This window comes from Balaenoptera borealis (genome assembly GCF_965194805.1).
Source record: "Balaenoptera borealis genome assembly, chromosome: X".
Classification (NCBI taxonomy): Eukaryota; Metazoa; Chordata; class Mammalia; order Artiodactyla; family Balaenopteridae; genus Balaenoptera; species Balaenoptera borealis.
In genome coordinates, this window is record NC_138881.1 from 93,419,808 (window position 1) to 93,436,022 (window position 16,215).

Sequence of the window (16,215 nt, forward strand, 5' to 3'; positions counted from 1 at the left end):
TTTTGGGGCAATGTAACAGAAAATTGTCCTGCATATATTCATTAGCAATTAATCCTGAAATATGCATGATGAAACTGAGACAGCAAATGATTTAGAAAGAGCCAGAGGTATGTCAGCAATGTCCCTGACGGCCTTTCCATAGAGGAAGAGATAAGGCAACAGCTGATAGAGGTAGCACACCGAGCGATCCCGTGCTTGGAGCAGGCTCCCATCTGGCCCTTGGAAGGCAGTAGCACTAGTTGCCTTGCCCGATACTCAAGACGTTTTCCCCAAGCTCAAGTGGCGAATAGGGTTCATCTCATACCACTCTGGAACTGGAAAACTGGAAATACGTTTATGTGTGTGATGTGCCCAGTGTGTGTTATGAGTGAGTGTGGACAAGCTCCGAGCGGCCACATCTTGGGCATGTTCAGTTTCTGTCCTGTACTGAGAAAATGGCAAAGAAAGCCTTGATGGCAGAAGAAAGCCTTCCCACCTCACCAGATGATTGTGCTGGATGACTGGGCTTAAGTATAGCCATGCCGCCACTGGAATTCAAGTCTGCTGCTGGCCTCAGATCCGTGGCCAGGGTAGGGTGCCCAATAAAGGCCAGAGACTACTGTATCGCCAGGCCAGGATTCACGGCTGAGTAAAAGAATGACAGGTAAATCGTACGGTAGGGAGCAACTGTAAGCAGATGAGGTTTCCCAAGTGCCAGTTTGGAAAGAAATCCGTATCAGTTCCTAAGTATATTATTTCAAAGGCTTCAACTGTTAGCTTTTAGTAAGAAGTACCCACGAGCCCCGAATCCTCTGATGAGGCCGGTTAAAGAAAGACACCAGAAATGGTAACTCAGTTTTAACATTTTATTGGGTAAATGATTTTAAAGGTAATAACTAACAATAGTGTCAAAACTACTACAATATCTTTCCACAGCCATACCTTACAGACCCACATAAACCTTCCCATTTTTCTTTTTCTTCATTTGTAATATTTTAAAGCCATACATGTCATATAAAATGCCCATTTCCAATAGTTTCTTCAAACTATTAAGCAATTAAATGTGGAAGGAAGGAGGATCTAGTTATACTTGAAGGGGTTTCAGGTAATCTGTGATGTCTTACTGTAATCAAAAAACAGGGTACTAAGAAAGGGAGGAGGAGAAGAGCTACTCCAGGTAGCTTTGCTCATTACGAGTCTCAACCACTGCATCACCAAGAACTTATTATGCTGGTGACCGATTCAAAGTAATTTGGGGGAACATATAAAACACTAAAATAACTTAGAAACTCGATCCAAATATTTCAAAAGTAATCAACTTTCATATACAAAAACAGTCAGAGGTGGTTACAAAAGTTTGTTTTCTCAGTGCGTCTATGTACCAGCGCAGTTACTGGGTCCAGAGCAAAATAAAAGGTTTATTTTCTTCTGAAACAGTAATAAAAAACAAGGAAAACATATCTTTGTATATAAAGGATCAATGCTGGTCTTAAGAATAATGTAATCAGAAACCCTTAAATCGAGAGGCACACAACGGGTTTCTGCTTTTATAAAATAAAAGGAAAGTCACCAGTTTATTTAAATGGAGGAGGTGCTCACACCCCTCAAACTTAATTCAATTTAACATCACTAGCAAAAATCACTTAGAAACTGTACAAAAATAAAAAAGTTAACACATTTAATCCTGCAAGGTTTTGTAAGGACTGGAAGGCAGGCTTTTGGAGCAGCATTTGGGCATGGCTGGGGGCTTCTTTGGTTTGATCTAACACACACAAGAGATGGAGCCTATTCCAGATGACAGTTTCGGATTTCCTGCACATTTGAAGACATGAACAGAGGCCAGTATACAAACTTCCGGTGTGCTGCACACTGGGGCTGTATGCTCTGGACTGAAACTCTTATAACTGCTTTAAGTGGGGCGGGGGGTAAAGAGCAAGCCTTGCACTTCCTCCATCAATCACACCGGAGACTGGAGCGGGCAGGGCAGTAGCACATTTTCTCGTGCAGTCAGAAGGCCACTTAATGGGGGGGAGGAGGAGGGGCAATTGTTCTTCTAGAATCTGGTACCTGGCTGACCTTGTTTAAGAACAAGAAAACCCTTCCAGAAATGGAAGCCTTTTGCTACATACCAAAGTAAAATACGTACTATTTTCCAAGAGGAAAAAAATACCCAGTTGCATCTGAAAACGGAAAACATAAATGGAACTAATTAACATTTAAAAGGGGGGCTATGTAAACTTTGTGCTACTCAAATGAAGTTCAAGTATTACTTCTGAGCTGTTTAGAGATCGCTGAACTTACACAATATTCTGGTGACAAGAGTGCAATTCACATTTGTGTTTCTGCACAAATAAACCACAACTGGCTAGAACACAACCTGTGCAGTCAGAATCTTCGTCTGAGTTAAAAACACATGCTACATATTTCAACATGTTCAAAGTTAATTCAAACTACATATTTAACAGCTTTGTAATATACGACAAAGGTGAAAGGGTCTAGCATTTGTTTGAAGCACACCATTACAAGTTTGTATAACACCCTTTACACTACAAAGTCTTTTAGTCAACAGCTACTTAGACACACAAATGCACTGTGCATTAATTTGAACACAAAAGGAGACAAAACTATCCTTTTCCCCCAAGCCACGGTGGGAAATATTGCTGACCTCGTCCTCTGAAGCCTGCAGGATGGTTATTTCTTCAGTATAACATTATTACACTGGTAAGAAAATCTGTATAACATCTGCATATATCAAGAATTTTTAAAAATCTGATATGATTTTAGAGTCCGCATGACCAGTCACGTGACCTGCTCAAGATTGATTAGCACCGTTAAATACATAAACACACACATATGTATGTATTGTAAGTATACACACACACGTATGGAATAGATCTTTTCTTTAAAAACAAAAAAACTTCTAACCATGAGCTCACCCAGGACAAGGAGCCTGTTGAACTGATGAGATGATAGATAAGATGGATCAATATTGGTCTATTTTGTCTCTCTTCGGTTTGCTTGTTTTATTTACTTTTTTTTTTTTTTTCTTGCAGCAGACAATATCTATCATTCAGCTTGTGCTCAGTTTCCCTATAAGGGCAAGAAAAAATTTCCATCAGGTAGCCACTTGTTTTTATACTGAAAGACTAATCTGCTCCAGAATGCTCCCAAGTAGAAATGAAAGGACTCAAAATCCCTTTCTAAAGCCCAGCAGCTAGCTTTCTCTGACTAATCTCTAGGTTCAGTGGAACTGGCTACCGAGATTCCATTTCAGGCTAACAATTGGCTTCTTGGTTAAGGCATCACGACTGAAAATGGTTATTCCAACAACAGATGCTGCGGACGAAGGAATACCAACAAACTTCTGAAAACTCTCATCAAAAACAAAAGCAGTTTGCTTTGCCATAAGGACAAGCAGAAGGAATTCAGCCGATTAATCTCACAAACTAGAAAAGGGTTTTCAAATTCTGAACTAGCAGTCTGTCACTTGTCACAGCAACTGCATGTATAAGCTATGCCATCTTGATATTCCATGACATCTCATAGTTTTAGACTATATATTCTGCACCACACTTATATTCATCACTTGAAGTATTTGTTTCCTGTTTGAAAAATATTTTGCGCACACACACACACACACACACACACACACACATATATATATACATACTACCATAAAACGAAGGTAATCTTTCTCCAGAATCATCTGTCATTTTTCCTGGGGATATACATACAGACCTCCCGTTGACATTAGGAAGTTCTCTGCATATGCATCATGGGAAGACTAGCCCTGCAAATGAGCTGGGCTCTAACAACTATATCGTATCTAAATGCCAACTCCGTTTTTACAGGGGTAACATAACATCTTATCGATATAGTAAATGTGTTTCTATCAAAAGTATGTAGTGCAGAAAGAGATTCAAGCAATTTTATAGTATTTCTAAAACTCCAGTATTGTCCCCATGACAAACATGTCTGAAATCACGACATGTATTAACTTTTGTTTCACTAGATTATCTTTACTATTTCTTTAAATGGTAGCTAAAATTGTCTCTGGCCAATCATGACTTATTGAAAGCTAAAGCTAACAAATTTAAATTAATATATAATAGACACATGTCTCTTTTTGGTTATTTGCTCAAAATAAATTTTTCAGCTTAAAAAAATACTTAAGAGTAAGCAATTTGTCTAATCTGTTGTTTCACATATAGAAATAAAATTTTTAAGAATATTTCTCTAAATTGCCTTTCTTCTAACCCCTCTTAATTCCACTTAATTATATTCTTCTCAAAGGCACTAAATTCTGTATCTGCTCTCTTCCTGATATTTGCTGCTCTTCAAAATAATTTCTGTAGCATATTTCAAAGGTAGCTTGTACTTTCTTAAAACAGTGTTTTAGTTTGTAAGTTGATTCTATAAAGTGATGAGGCAGTTTTTCCTGTGATAACCAGCACAATAGGCATAAATGATTTCTCACTCTCTGTGACAAGTCCTATCACGGACCTTCGAATGTTCTACACTAGAGCAAAAGTTCATCTATTCTAACCATGGGAAAAACATATACTTAAACAGAGAAGACCCACATACTAAGCTCTCATAACAAAATGAATTTTAGACAAATTCAAGAGTAATATACAAATACCTGAATCTGGTATGAATTACTCCCAAACACAGCTATCAAAAATTACCTATCTTACTGAGGAAAATGAAAGAAACACCTCAATGAAATCCTTAGAAACTGCACGATTTCTTCCATCCACAGTCAACACAAGGAAGGAAGAGAAGAAAGAAAGAAAGAAAGAAGACAGGAAGGAAGGCAAGAAGGACAGAAAGACAAACCTGACTGAGATAGCAAAGCAAAATTCCATATAATATTGTAAGGAAAGAAAACCCCAAAATTCATATATGCTGCAAAAAAAAAAAAAAAAAAAAAGATCTAAAATAATAAAACAGGATCATCTTAATAAATGCCATTTTCCTACCCGTTACCATGATGATCTTAACTGACGATGTCGAAGCTTCACCATGGCAACGGAAACTATCATCATAAAATGGTACAGTAAAAGAGATAGCTAGACCAAGAAGGGGTAGGGTCTCCTGGGAAGAGGTCTGCAGAGAGGCCCAGTGACTGGTTGTGTGGCTCAGTGTCAGGAATAATGGTTGTATGGCGGAAGGGGATGCCCAATGCCATTTTGGAAATGATGATGCTGGCGATGAGCAAGGTAGTCAGCATAGCTCAAGGTCATCTTTTCACTACGGTACCTGAAAGAAAGTTAGGGAAGAGACAAAGTTAACATCACGAAATAGGTGACGTGTGAATGTCAGAGCTAGGAGGGACCCTTAGAGATAATTTTCTAGATCAGGAAACAGAGGCCTAGAGAGAAGAAGTGAGTTGCCCACTGTCACACAGCTAATAAGCGGCAAAGCTGAGATCAGAACCCAGGAATCCAGAGTCTGAGTCCGGTGCTCTTTGCACTCTACTACTCCTTGTTTAAATTGTTCTAGAAATTGTATTGCCCCCTCAGCTCCGGTTTGCTAACAGGAAAGAACGGAGGAAAGCCAGCCTATTACTGTCATGTATGCATTTCATTCACTTGACTACTTTTTCTTCCGGGATCTTCCGTTGCTTCCTCTTTAACCATTCCTTTCCTTCTGTCCACACGTCTCAGGTCTTGCCATTAAGGGAAAACAGTAGCAACAAAAAACTTGTCTTGATCGTGGTATCTCAATCCTCTTTCCCCCCATCTTCAGGTTTCTTTTCATTGCCACACTTCTCAGAAGAGTAACGTGTATTTTCTACCTTCGATCCCTCATCTCACACCGCTCCTCGGCCCTGTGCCTCTTGGCTTCTACTGCCGCGCTTCTGCAGAAACTGCTCTTTCAGAAGCCACCCCTCATCCCGCCTGACCTCTCCATTAGGATACCACGCACCACTCCCTTTTGGAAGCTCTTTTGTGCCTTGTGTTCTACAGCTCCGTACTCGCTTGGTTCTCCCCCTGCCTCTCGGACTGCTCCTTATCTCTCTGGCTACTCATCCTACCCTCGCCTTGTAGGAGTTGCCTACATTTCTACCTTCAGTTCTTCTGCCCCTACGCTCTGTCCCAGCTCAGTGAACTCTTGCCTCACAGCTTCAACTATGTCCTCTTTACAGATGATCCCAAATCACCATCTCTAGCCATGAGCTCTACACACGTACATTTTCAGTGACCTATTGGACATTTCTATACAGATAGCCTAGGAAGCACTTCAAATCCAGAATCAATACGTTAATGTAACTCTCCCCAGTGTGGTCCCTCTCTTGGTGAAAGGGACTGCCTTGGTCCCTTTTATTGAGATGAAAGCCTTGACTTGCTCCTCTTCCCTACTTCCGAATGATGACTAAGTCCTTTCATTTTTCCCACAATATTTTCTTTTCCTTCCTTTCTTCCCATCCCACTGCCACAGCTCGTGTTAAGGCTCCCATTTTACCTTCTTTGGATTGCTGCCACAGATTCTTAGATAATAACAGTGTCTCCTAATTATTTTTCCTGTTTCCAATTCTAATCTTACACTTCCCCAAACCCATCTGTTCAGAACCCTTCAATGGCTACCAATTGCCTATAGCATCAGGTTTAAACTTCTTACTCTCTACCTTCTGGGCCGTATTTTCCCCAGTGACCACCTCCTCTATGTACACTGAGAGACCAACCAAATCAGACTATTGCAGATTCCTTAGAACTTGCCCCATACTTCGCCACCTGCATGCCTTGACTCACCAAGTTCTCTTTAAGTTAATCCCTTTCCTCCCCCACTTTCCACCTGTCAAGTATTCTACTCATTCTTCAAGCCCAGCCTCACATCTACCTCCTCTTTGAAATTTTCTGTTATCCTCAACCCCCTCCTGGAATTCCTCTTTCCCTACTCTATGATCTCATATCATCTATCACATTCTGCTGTATATTAATAATTATTTTTGTACATGCCCTTCTATTCTCCTAGAATATGAACTCAGAGAGAGCAGCAATGCAGGCATTTTCAAATTTGTAACTCCTCAGAGCTGAGAATAGTCCATTTTTAGACTATAGGCATTCAATGTGGTTTTGTGGAATTAAAAGAAATGGAAACAGCAACCCATTTTCCCAAAATGTTTGATATTTTCCTTTTTAAATAAGTACCCCTATGAGCCCATGCAGAAATTCATTTAGCATTTGTGAGTCTAGCTCAATTGTGTTTTTCAGCAAGCTTTCTATCACTGCCAAAAGTCTAAGGTGAAATTCAAATTTGAGGACTGCTTATCGGGATCCTGGGGTTCTGCTAAGCAATGTCAAAAGCTGGCCAATTTCTAATTCAGGCAACTTTCTTCAATAATGTAGTCTAAAGGCTCAGAGGGCTTGCTTTAACAAAGCCAGAGTAAGCCCACAGAGCTACGATGCGAAGGATGGGCTCATACATCATATGGGCTTTACTGCCAAGCAGAGTTCATTGTATTCACCCTCAGTACAGCCCTGCCATTCATTTCCACTCTGTTTCAGAAAAGAGAAGCAAGTGTAGTTAGAGAGACCAAAGAAATCAAAAGGTTATAGGTATACGCATCAAAATGTACTGGTCAGCCTTGCACTAGGAAATGCCTTCTGTACCTGGTCAGTTTTATGGTTTTCCTGAATTCATTAGTAATCGGAGCTTTGTATCCTCCTTTCCTCAGTAAGGAGTCTATGGTCTGAATATGGTCCCATCCTGTGGAGAGCAGACCAGATAAAATACCAGTCAAGCACATGTAACAACCACCTTTGGTTAAATACAAAATGACTTTGTAGAGGTCAGCTATCACTGTCACCGACCCCTTTGGTCCTAAAAACAGTCACACAGAAGAGCTAAGATTTCATCCTGCACAGAAGCAGGGACACCATGGCACACCTTAAATTCTAGCTATCCCTGCTGGCTAGCAACATTGGCTTCTTTATCTCAACCGCATTCGAAGGCAAGGAGCCTGAGAGGCTGGCAGTAACTGCTCGGTCGTGTCTCAGTAACAAGCCACAAACATTGTACTCTCCTCTAACGGTGACATCTTTAAAAGGGAAGGAAAAGCCTCATTGAGCCAACTCAGTAGTACTTAGGACTCCCACACTAACTCATGGTAATCGCCATTTCTAACCGTATCTTCTGCAGGCTATCAAGTGCATCTGTGTGCAGCATTCAAAGGCATTTTTATGGGTTCTGACACGGGATGCACACTCATACCCGAGGCCCTCGACCTCTTATGTATGTTTTACAGAGTCAGTGGAACTACAGAATTAAGAAATTTTCGAAAGCAACCCAAATAAATCTGCAGATAGCTGCTTTAAAGACTAACGCTCTCATTTGGGGGTTTAATGATATTAAATTTTGTAGTTATATATCATACTTATATGAAACAGATATGGGAAAACCAAATTACCAATGCTTTCTGATGAGAAGAAAAGCTCCATGAGATAAAGAAGAGGTATTCATTTCAACTAACATGAAACTATAATTTAGTAGTGGCTAGAAAGGACAAGATACTACAGAGTGAAACGTTATTTTGTGTTATACTGGTAGTTCATAAAGGTTTGTGCTATATCTGTAAAATCAAAAAACGTTTGTTGATTAGGAACATATAAAACACTAATAGTTCATGTATTCTCAATGCTCCTTTTCTTCATGGGAAACTTACAATCTTAATAGTAGCAGAAGGAGTAATGGCAACCACCTAAGAAGGAAACATTTGATACTGACAATGAACGGTGTGGCTGATCGTCAAACTAAAGGCTTGTTTATGCCACAAGGCTACAGCCCAGTGGAATATGGGGAAATGGCACTTAAAATTCATAGCAAACCATTGCCTAAAATAAAGCCCAACTTTTACAAATCTATGCTTTTTTTGAAAGTATACTTTTATATGTTTTTGCTGCCAAACTTCAGTGCAGAGATTCAATTTCTGTGTAATTCACCGATTTCATACAGACATTGCAGTGGCAGCGATGGAAGAGTCATTTCTTATAATCTGACAGTGATCAATTACCAGATATAACTGCAAGGTCAGATAACGCATTTCAATTTGTATATTTGTTTAAATTCTTCACTAGATCATATGAAATAAAGTACAACAGTGACCTTGCTCCTTTGCAACCTCCGGTAGGTAGGTGGCGGTGCGTTTTGATCCTTTTTCATTGATGAATTCTATTCTAATGCCATGTACACCCACCTGAAAGAAAGTGGCAGTTTTATTAGTACAGTCTTCTTCATAGAAACAGAAAGAAAAAGTTATAATTTAACTTTCAGAGAATGCAGTTCTTCCTTTCCCCTTGCTTTTGGAAGGGCATATCTGTTTTCTCTTTCCGAAACACTAACTTTGAGGATTGAAGGCCGTTATGATGGCCACGGAGACTTGAAAACACTGATTTTTGCATGTGCCCAGCATGCACCGGGCTATGCTATTCTGTTTGGAACCAGGGCCACCATTCTGAGGCTGTGTGTAGAATAAGACAATCGATGATGGCAAGAGTCCTGCCCCCACCCCCAAATTGTGGCTCATGACAATAAGGAACTAGACCAAGGGAACCGACTTCAGAGAGGTAGCAAGCAACCATCCTGCTTTCAGGAATAATCACCATTTCAGATTGAGTTCCAAAACTTCTGGGACTGCTGGCTCTCTTCCCAAACTGTCTAGTCTCTTTGAAACCTTGAATTATATGTAGATAAACAAACACAGATAAGACTGAAAAAAATCTAACAATCAGATCCTGCATCGTCACCCATTACGGTATTTCTAAAAAAATGTATTATGGCTTAAAGCGTGCCGGTGGCAAACCCTCACTGTCTATCTACAACACTGCTGCCAAATCTGAGAGCAATAAAGATTTCAAATGACTTTGGGGCAGGGCATTTTTACATAGTTTCATATATACTAACCCAGAGACCACTATAACTTTATTATGTGAAAGACAAACTTTTGATGGTACCCTAAAAAAGGTGGTCTCCTAAGTAAGTGTGGGTAATTTCTTGCTAATGTTTTAAGAAAGTAATGTACTTTTTCTTTGATCAGCATTCAGTCAAAAGGAATCTGTCCTTTCCCGTCATGTCTTACATAGAATAGTGTTTAGTGCTAAAGATCACAAAAAGTTCTTGTCTTCTTTATATACGCTGATAATAAAAATGACATTTCAAACGAATAACAACTCCATTCTGCTCTCCCAAATCTATGGTTGCTTTAGATCAAGGGTTCCCAGGTGGAGTTTAAGGTTGTCCAAGGTCCAGGAGGGAAGATGTTAAGACCAGGTAAACATTTTTACCGGAGAAAGGGGCTTCTTTTCAGAGCAGGTGGCTATATCCATTCATCTGTATGGAGGTAAAGGTCTAGAAGAGGAAAAGGGGTCCATGAAAACTTCTTTTGCTTCTTCTGCACTTAGCCTGAAATTTCCCAGTTTTTCAGGGAATAAGAAGTGCTCTGGAAAATCCATTTTATTTTTTCCCCAGGTCTTCACATATCCATCCATTAGAGTCTGTCAGATCTTCTGAGCAGTTGATGTTTTTTTATTAAAGCCTATCTCTGTGGCTATTTCTTCTATCTAATATCAGTATTCTTATGAATATCCTTCTGCTGAAAATGCAATCAGGGCAGCTGTTTAAAAACTAACACAGTAAGGCCTCTCATACCCTGTGGGAAATGACTGTGGACAGCTGAGAAGAAATATGAGTGCTTAGCTATCAGGCATTTCCAGGATAAAGGACATCTACTAATCTCCCTAGTGCCTGACACGTTATGGAGACAATGACAGATTTGCAACAGTTTCTGTATACTGACTTTCTGATCAGTGACTTTGAATTTTTTTCCTTCAACAATATTAGATCCTTCATAATTTGTTTTTAAAAACATACGGCATAAATAATTTATGCTCCCATCATTCACGGAGGTGAATTCTGCGACTTCAACTCAATGTATCAAAAATCTGTCATGTTAAAATTGAAAAGAATTTTGGTGTTTATTAAGGTGTCTCATCAAAACTGTGAAAGGAAGACTGTTTCCCTATCTGGGAGATGAGAATGTTAGACTCAATCAGTGCTGTTTAATTGGTATGGGGTCGGGGTGTGGGCTGCGAAGGTTATCAGAACTTCCGGTTTCCTACTTCAGCAAGTATAGTTTGTAAAAAGAGTAAGTCCCCAGGTGATCTTTATTCCGGGTTAACTAGATAACCTCTAATAATCAGTCTAGCTCTGACAAACTGTGGCTAAGTATTGGGGGGGGGGGGGAAAGTGATTTACGCAAATTGGAGGTGATTTAGACATAAATCCTTTCTTCATAGGAGTACATTCTGTGCTATTCAACAAAAATGACAGAGATTTTGAAGCCTAGTAATTTAAAAATGAAAAGAGGTAAGACCAATTGCATGGTATGCAAATAATATCTTAATAAAGATATATGCATATGAAGAGGTTAAGACCAAACTGGAAGGACATGTTGACCAAAATAAAAATTACTCATGGCTAAAATTGATTTACTGTTGTATTTTGAGAAGGCCCCCCCATCAAATTTGACATGAAAGAAATTACCCAAATTCCCCCATTTTGAATTAGTACCACATTTACAATTTTTTATTCTTTTCTGTGTTCCTACGATTCTGAACAATCAAAAGCCCTGTAAATTGAACTGTAGGTATGGTGATTTTCAAGTGATTCCTTTGTGAGAAATAACTTATTTCATAGGTCAAAAATATACTCCACAGAGATATAAAGCCAAAGCCAGAGTGACTCATTTTTTTTTTCAACTAGTGGAATCAGGAGAATGGTAATAATGTTCTGAACAGAATCAAAGTATAATAGCCTTTTATCAGCTGTTGAGCAACAGCATCTTGCTCCCAGAACCACAGACGCCACCAAGTAGTCATACTGCGCAATCAAAACAGGAGAGTGGAAAATGGCCTGCTGTGGAGACACTGACCCAATCTGGCCAACCTGTGGAAATCACTGGCTTTGCAAATTAAGTCATCTCCACTGAAATGAGCACCAAAACGAATTCTGTACTGTTGGAGGGAGGCATCTGTCACAGCTGCAACTCCAGAATGGAACCCTCGTGTGTAATAATTGAATCCTCCCTTCAACAGACTGGAGAATCCTTCGGGCCAGCAGCGTCCCAAGAGACAAAGGCTCTAGCTGCAGTGATCAGCTAGATAAGAGATCAGCTAACCAGGGCTCTGGGATTCCTTGAAGCAAACTTGCTAGAAAACTCTATCGCAGTAACTTTCCATTTCTCAGGATGGATAAGGAGTTAGCATATGGGAAAACTATGTCACCAAACACCCCTAACCACCACTGCCCGAAGTACAGCCAGGTGAGCAAAAGCTGGAGACGTGCAAATCTAGCCTTATCGGAGTCTTCAGGTCATTTTCAAAATTATTAGAAGGTCTGGGGAGAAAAATGCTTTCAAGGTCCATCAGCTGTGATAATGTCCTTTTAATCAAGACTGTACTTTTGCTAAGCAAAGCTATAAATCAACTCGAATGGTAGCAAATTAAATGTAGGACTTATAGATAAGAGGATATGGAATTAAACAGAGCTGTATCTGTGTGTGCTGTGAGCGAACATTAAGAGCAGTTCAACAGATTCCTATTTCATGTTAAAAAGAAAGCCATATTTATTCCGAACCTTTCCAAAGCAAGTGATTTTTATTAATGCTATTTATACAATCTTTTGTTTTTAACATCACCCAGAATGATTAAATATCAAGATTAATGTTAGGACCCTAAAATATATCTTGATTATTCTGGAGTTGATTATTCAGTGTGGGGATTATGCATCCCCAACTCCCCCTGGCCTCGGCCTCATCCTCTTTCCTCCCTTGTCCATCTCTCTATTTGTTCACCGCTCTATCAGAGAGCATGTGGGCACAGGGAAAAGAGATACACGCAAATTAATCAATTTTGCTACATAGTAAAAAGGTTTGGTAGGAGAAGAGATTATAAATAATGGCTAAAATGAAGCTTCTAGACTGTCTGCAGATTTCATTTATCCTCGTTATCTGGTCCCTTGTTAGAAACGTGGCTTCATTTAAAACTATTACCCCCTAATGCAGTGACTCTCAACACAGGAACATTAAAAATAAGTGCCCTCTCCCTCCTCATTATAATACATAGTCCATATTATGCTCTGCTCAATTGCACAAAGTTTAAAACACCCTAGTCTGTCTATAAGGCAAGTGTTAGTCCTATAATCCACTAGCAGCACTACAAAAGGGTCTCGCTTTTACTTGTGAGCCTAATCAGCAAGCCAACAATCTGGATATGCTGAAACATGAAAAAGTCATCTGGCTAAAAGCATCAGTGAGTGTAAACTGTGCTCTGGTTAAGTGGAGTAGGCTCCATGCAAGCCTTGGGCCATTTGGGTCCCCAGTTACCTCCACGGTCCTGACCCTCAAAGCTGAATCTGCCCCTGATCACATCCCGGCCAATAAAACCAATTTACTTCCTCAGGTTCATCCTGTCTTAGCAATGTCACCGTTAGTCCCACCCGTCCCCATTTTCAGAACCAAATGTTGGGTTTCCCTGTAACGGTATGGCCATAGCTCACCCCACTGATTTTCAGTGGGTTCACCTTGAATAAAATAAAAAATATCAGGAGATCAAAGAATCGAAGGTTTGTCTGACATGGCTTTGTTGCTGATCTCATTTGGCAAAACGGGCTTTGCAATTAACAAAGCAGCCAGTTGCTGGTCATTCATGAAAGACTGACCTGCCAGGCTCAGTATGGCAGTTCCATTGAATTGAATGGAAGGACTCTGTTTCTAAGGAGAGGACACCCCCTAACTTCCAGAGGCTGGCATCATAGGAGACACACACGCTCCCTCACAAAACAGCCCGTGGTACCACGGACAGAAACAAACACTGCATTGGACAACCTATGGGTCTGACCCAGAGTCTGGTGTTTCTAATATTTGTAGGAGGACAAAGCCACAAGTGATATTTTTGCCTGAAAGCACAAAACCCATAACGCAGCACCTTCAACTCATTCACTCATAGCCCCACAGTACCTTTTGCCCCATCCCCAGCTCAGACTTCTGCAGACTGACTCTTCCTCTTCCCAATGAAAGCAAATTCCACATAAAAGAAGAAAATACTCCAAACTTGGGTCTCCACCAAGAATAGTTCTTATTTGAGCAAGAAAAATTAGCATTTTCATCATAAAGGCTGATGACAATTTGCACAGATCATAATGAAACACTTCCCCCAATCCTGATAATGTCGACTACACAAAAATAATGTTGTCTACGTACTGATTGTCCAGATCTGCCCATCAAATCCTCAAAGTTGTGATTCCTCAACGCTTTAATCCACCCATCAACTTCAGAAGTTAAGTCTGAAGTTTTGAAAGTGCCCATCTGATTAACAATTAACACTTAACAATTAACAATGGTTAACAATTAACACTTCAGAATCTGGCCAAATAATAAATTTTAAAAACAGTGTTGCTGCAATTCAGGGGTTTTTTCTCAGTAATTTTTACTTTTGTAAACCTTAAAAATTATAAACATGGATTTTTTTTGTTTATAAAAATAGTACATGCATATTACCAAAAAAAAAAAAATCCCTTTTGAAAAGTATAAAGGAGAAAATAAAGATGACGTGTAATCCTAGTACCGGCTAGAGACAACTCTTGCCTTCGTGACTTAAAAAATAATCTTCTCTTGAACCAAATGAGATGTCGCCAAGGACTATATTGTTAGGCTGTTTTTATCCATTATCTGACCAGTTCCTGTAGCTGTACTTGCTTTCAAATCTCCTTCAAGTGAGACGCTCTTAAAAGCAGAAGAAATACTACAAAAATAAATCAAAAAGGGTAATTGACTGCAAAACCATCACTTGGGCACAAGTAACCTTTTAATATATTCTACTATAAAAACTCCACTTCACCATCTACCTCAGCTGAGGTTTGTTTTTTTTTCCCCCCTGTTGTTATTTTGTGAAAACAACTGCAAAGGTCTCCTTGACCAAAATACATATAAGCTGGTCTTCTCTAAAATCCCTGCAAATCAGACACCTTTAGCTTAGAAATTAGTTTGGTCTCCATGGACCAATTCTTGGCTTTTGCAGAGCTTACCAAAAGACCAATTAGTGCCAATTTTGATTCATGTAGGAGATGTAGGAGACTTAGGCATCTTGTCTATCAGGAACATAAGGCTGCCAATTTATTTCACAAAGGCCACTGAACAACAATCTGAAAACTTGTATTTTAACTAATAGACGTGCAACTCTAAAATACCTGGACTAGCTAATAATCATCCCCATGAACTTTGAAAGAATTAGTTAAGATTTTAAAATAAAGCATGGCTAATGAAGAGGTGCTCTGAAAAGCTATGAAGCCAAACATGTTTATATATCATTTGCAGTGAAAGAAACTGTTCTTACTCTAAGGTTTTGCAGGGAACAAGAGACAGCTCAGAATGCAATTAAGGAAAAAAAAGAAAACCTATTCTCTGTAATGATTAATTATAATGAGCATTCCTTAAAAATTGAACATCCTGAAGCTTTCCAAGGAAAGTTCAGGCAACACAGGTGACCTTTAAATAAAAAGCCTGCTTTTTGTCAAAAGTTAGAAAAGTGCATTCCTACCATTTTTTAAAAGGGAATGAGGAAGGGGGTGACTTTACAGACAAGGAAACTAAAGTAATAAAATTTTCTTAAAACCTAGAGATGTGAGTTAGTTTGCTTTTCAAAGGCTGGGGGAAAAAAATACCTCTTGCAAGTGTACCCAATATAAAAATAATGTTTGCCTGATAAGAAACTGAGAAAAATCTTATACACATTACAACTGTACATTGAGTATCTGACTCAATACGGTGTTACTCAGTCTACAAGAGATTTGTTCCTAAAAAGTTCCATATGGGTTGAGCTTATGTAAATGAATTAATCTTCAAGTCATGAGGAGGATAGTAAAGAAACCCTATAGTGTGTCCTTCTGCAAAGGAAAATATCTATTTGTAAAGTGAATAATCACTCCCTAATATGTTTGCTTAATTTAGATTTATACATATAATGTTGACTTAGAGGACGATGCAGTAATATAATAGAAGCATATATGGTTTAGAATAGAGTATTTTTCTTCCTGAAGAAAATCCTTTTGTGAAAAAGAAATCTAGAATGTAAAATTTTAAAAACTGGACTATCTTTTACTTTGTTTCCTACATTTAAGTTGGCAATGGCCATTTTAAAAGTTAGGGACCTCTTATGACTTCTAAATGGCTAGCAGTGA

At 39.2% G+C, this 16,215-nt stretch overlaps 1 protein-coding gene across 1 annotated transcript in view; it reads right to left on the reverse strand.

Annotated features, from left to right (window-relative positions):
* Positions 1-831: 831 nt before the first annotated feature.
* Positions 832-16,215, reverse strand: part of AMMECR1 (AMMECR nuclear protein 1) — a 121,857-nt gene continuing 106,473 nt past the window's right edge. The window contains 3 exon segments of the mRNA XM_082377519.1: positions 832-5,241; positions 7,596-7,692; positions 9,088-9,178. Coding sequence (XP_082233645.1) covers positions 5,127-5,241; positions 7,596-7,692; positions 9,088-9,178 — 303 coding nt within the window. The 3' untranslated portion in view covers positions 832-5,126.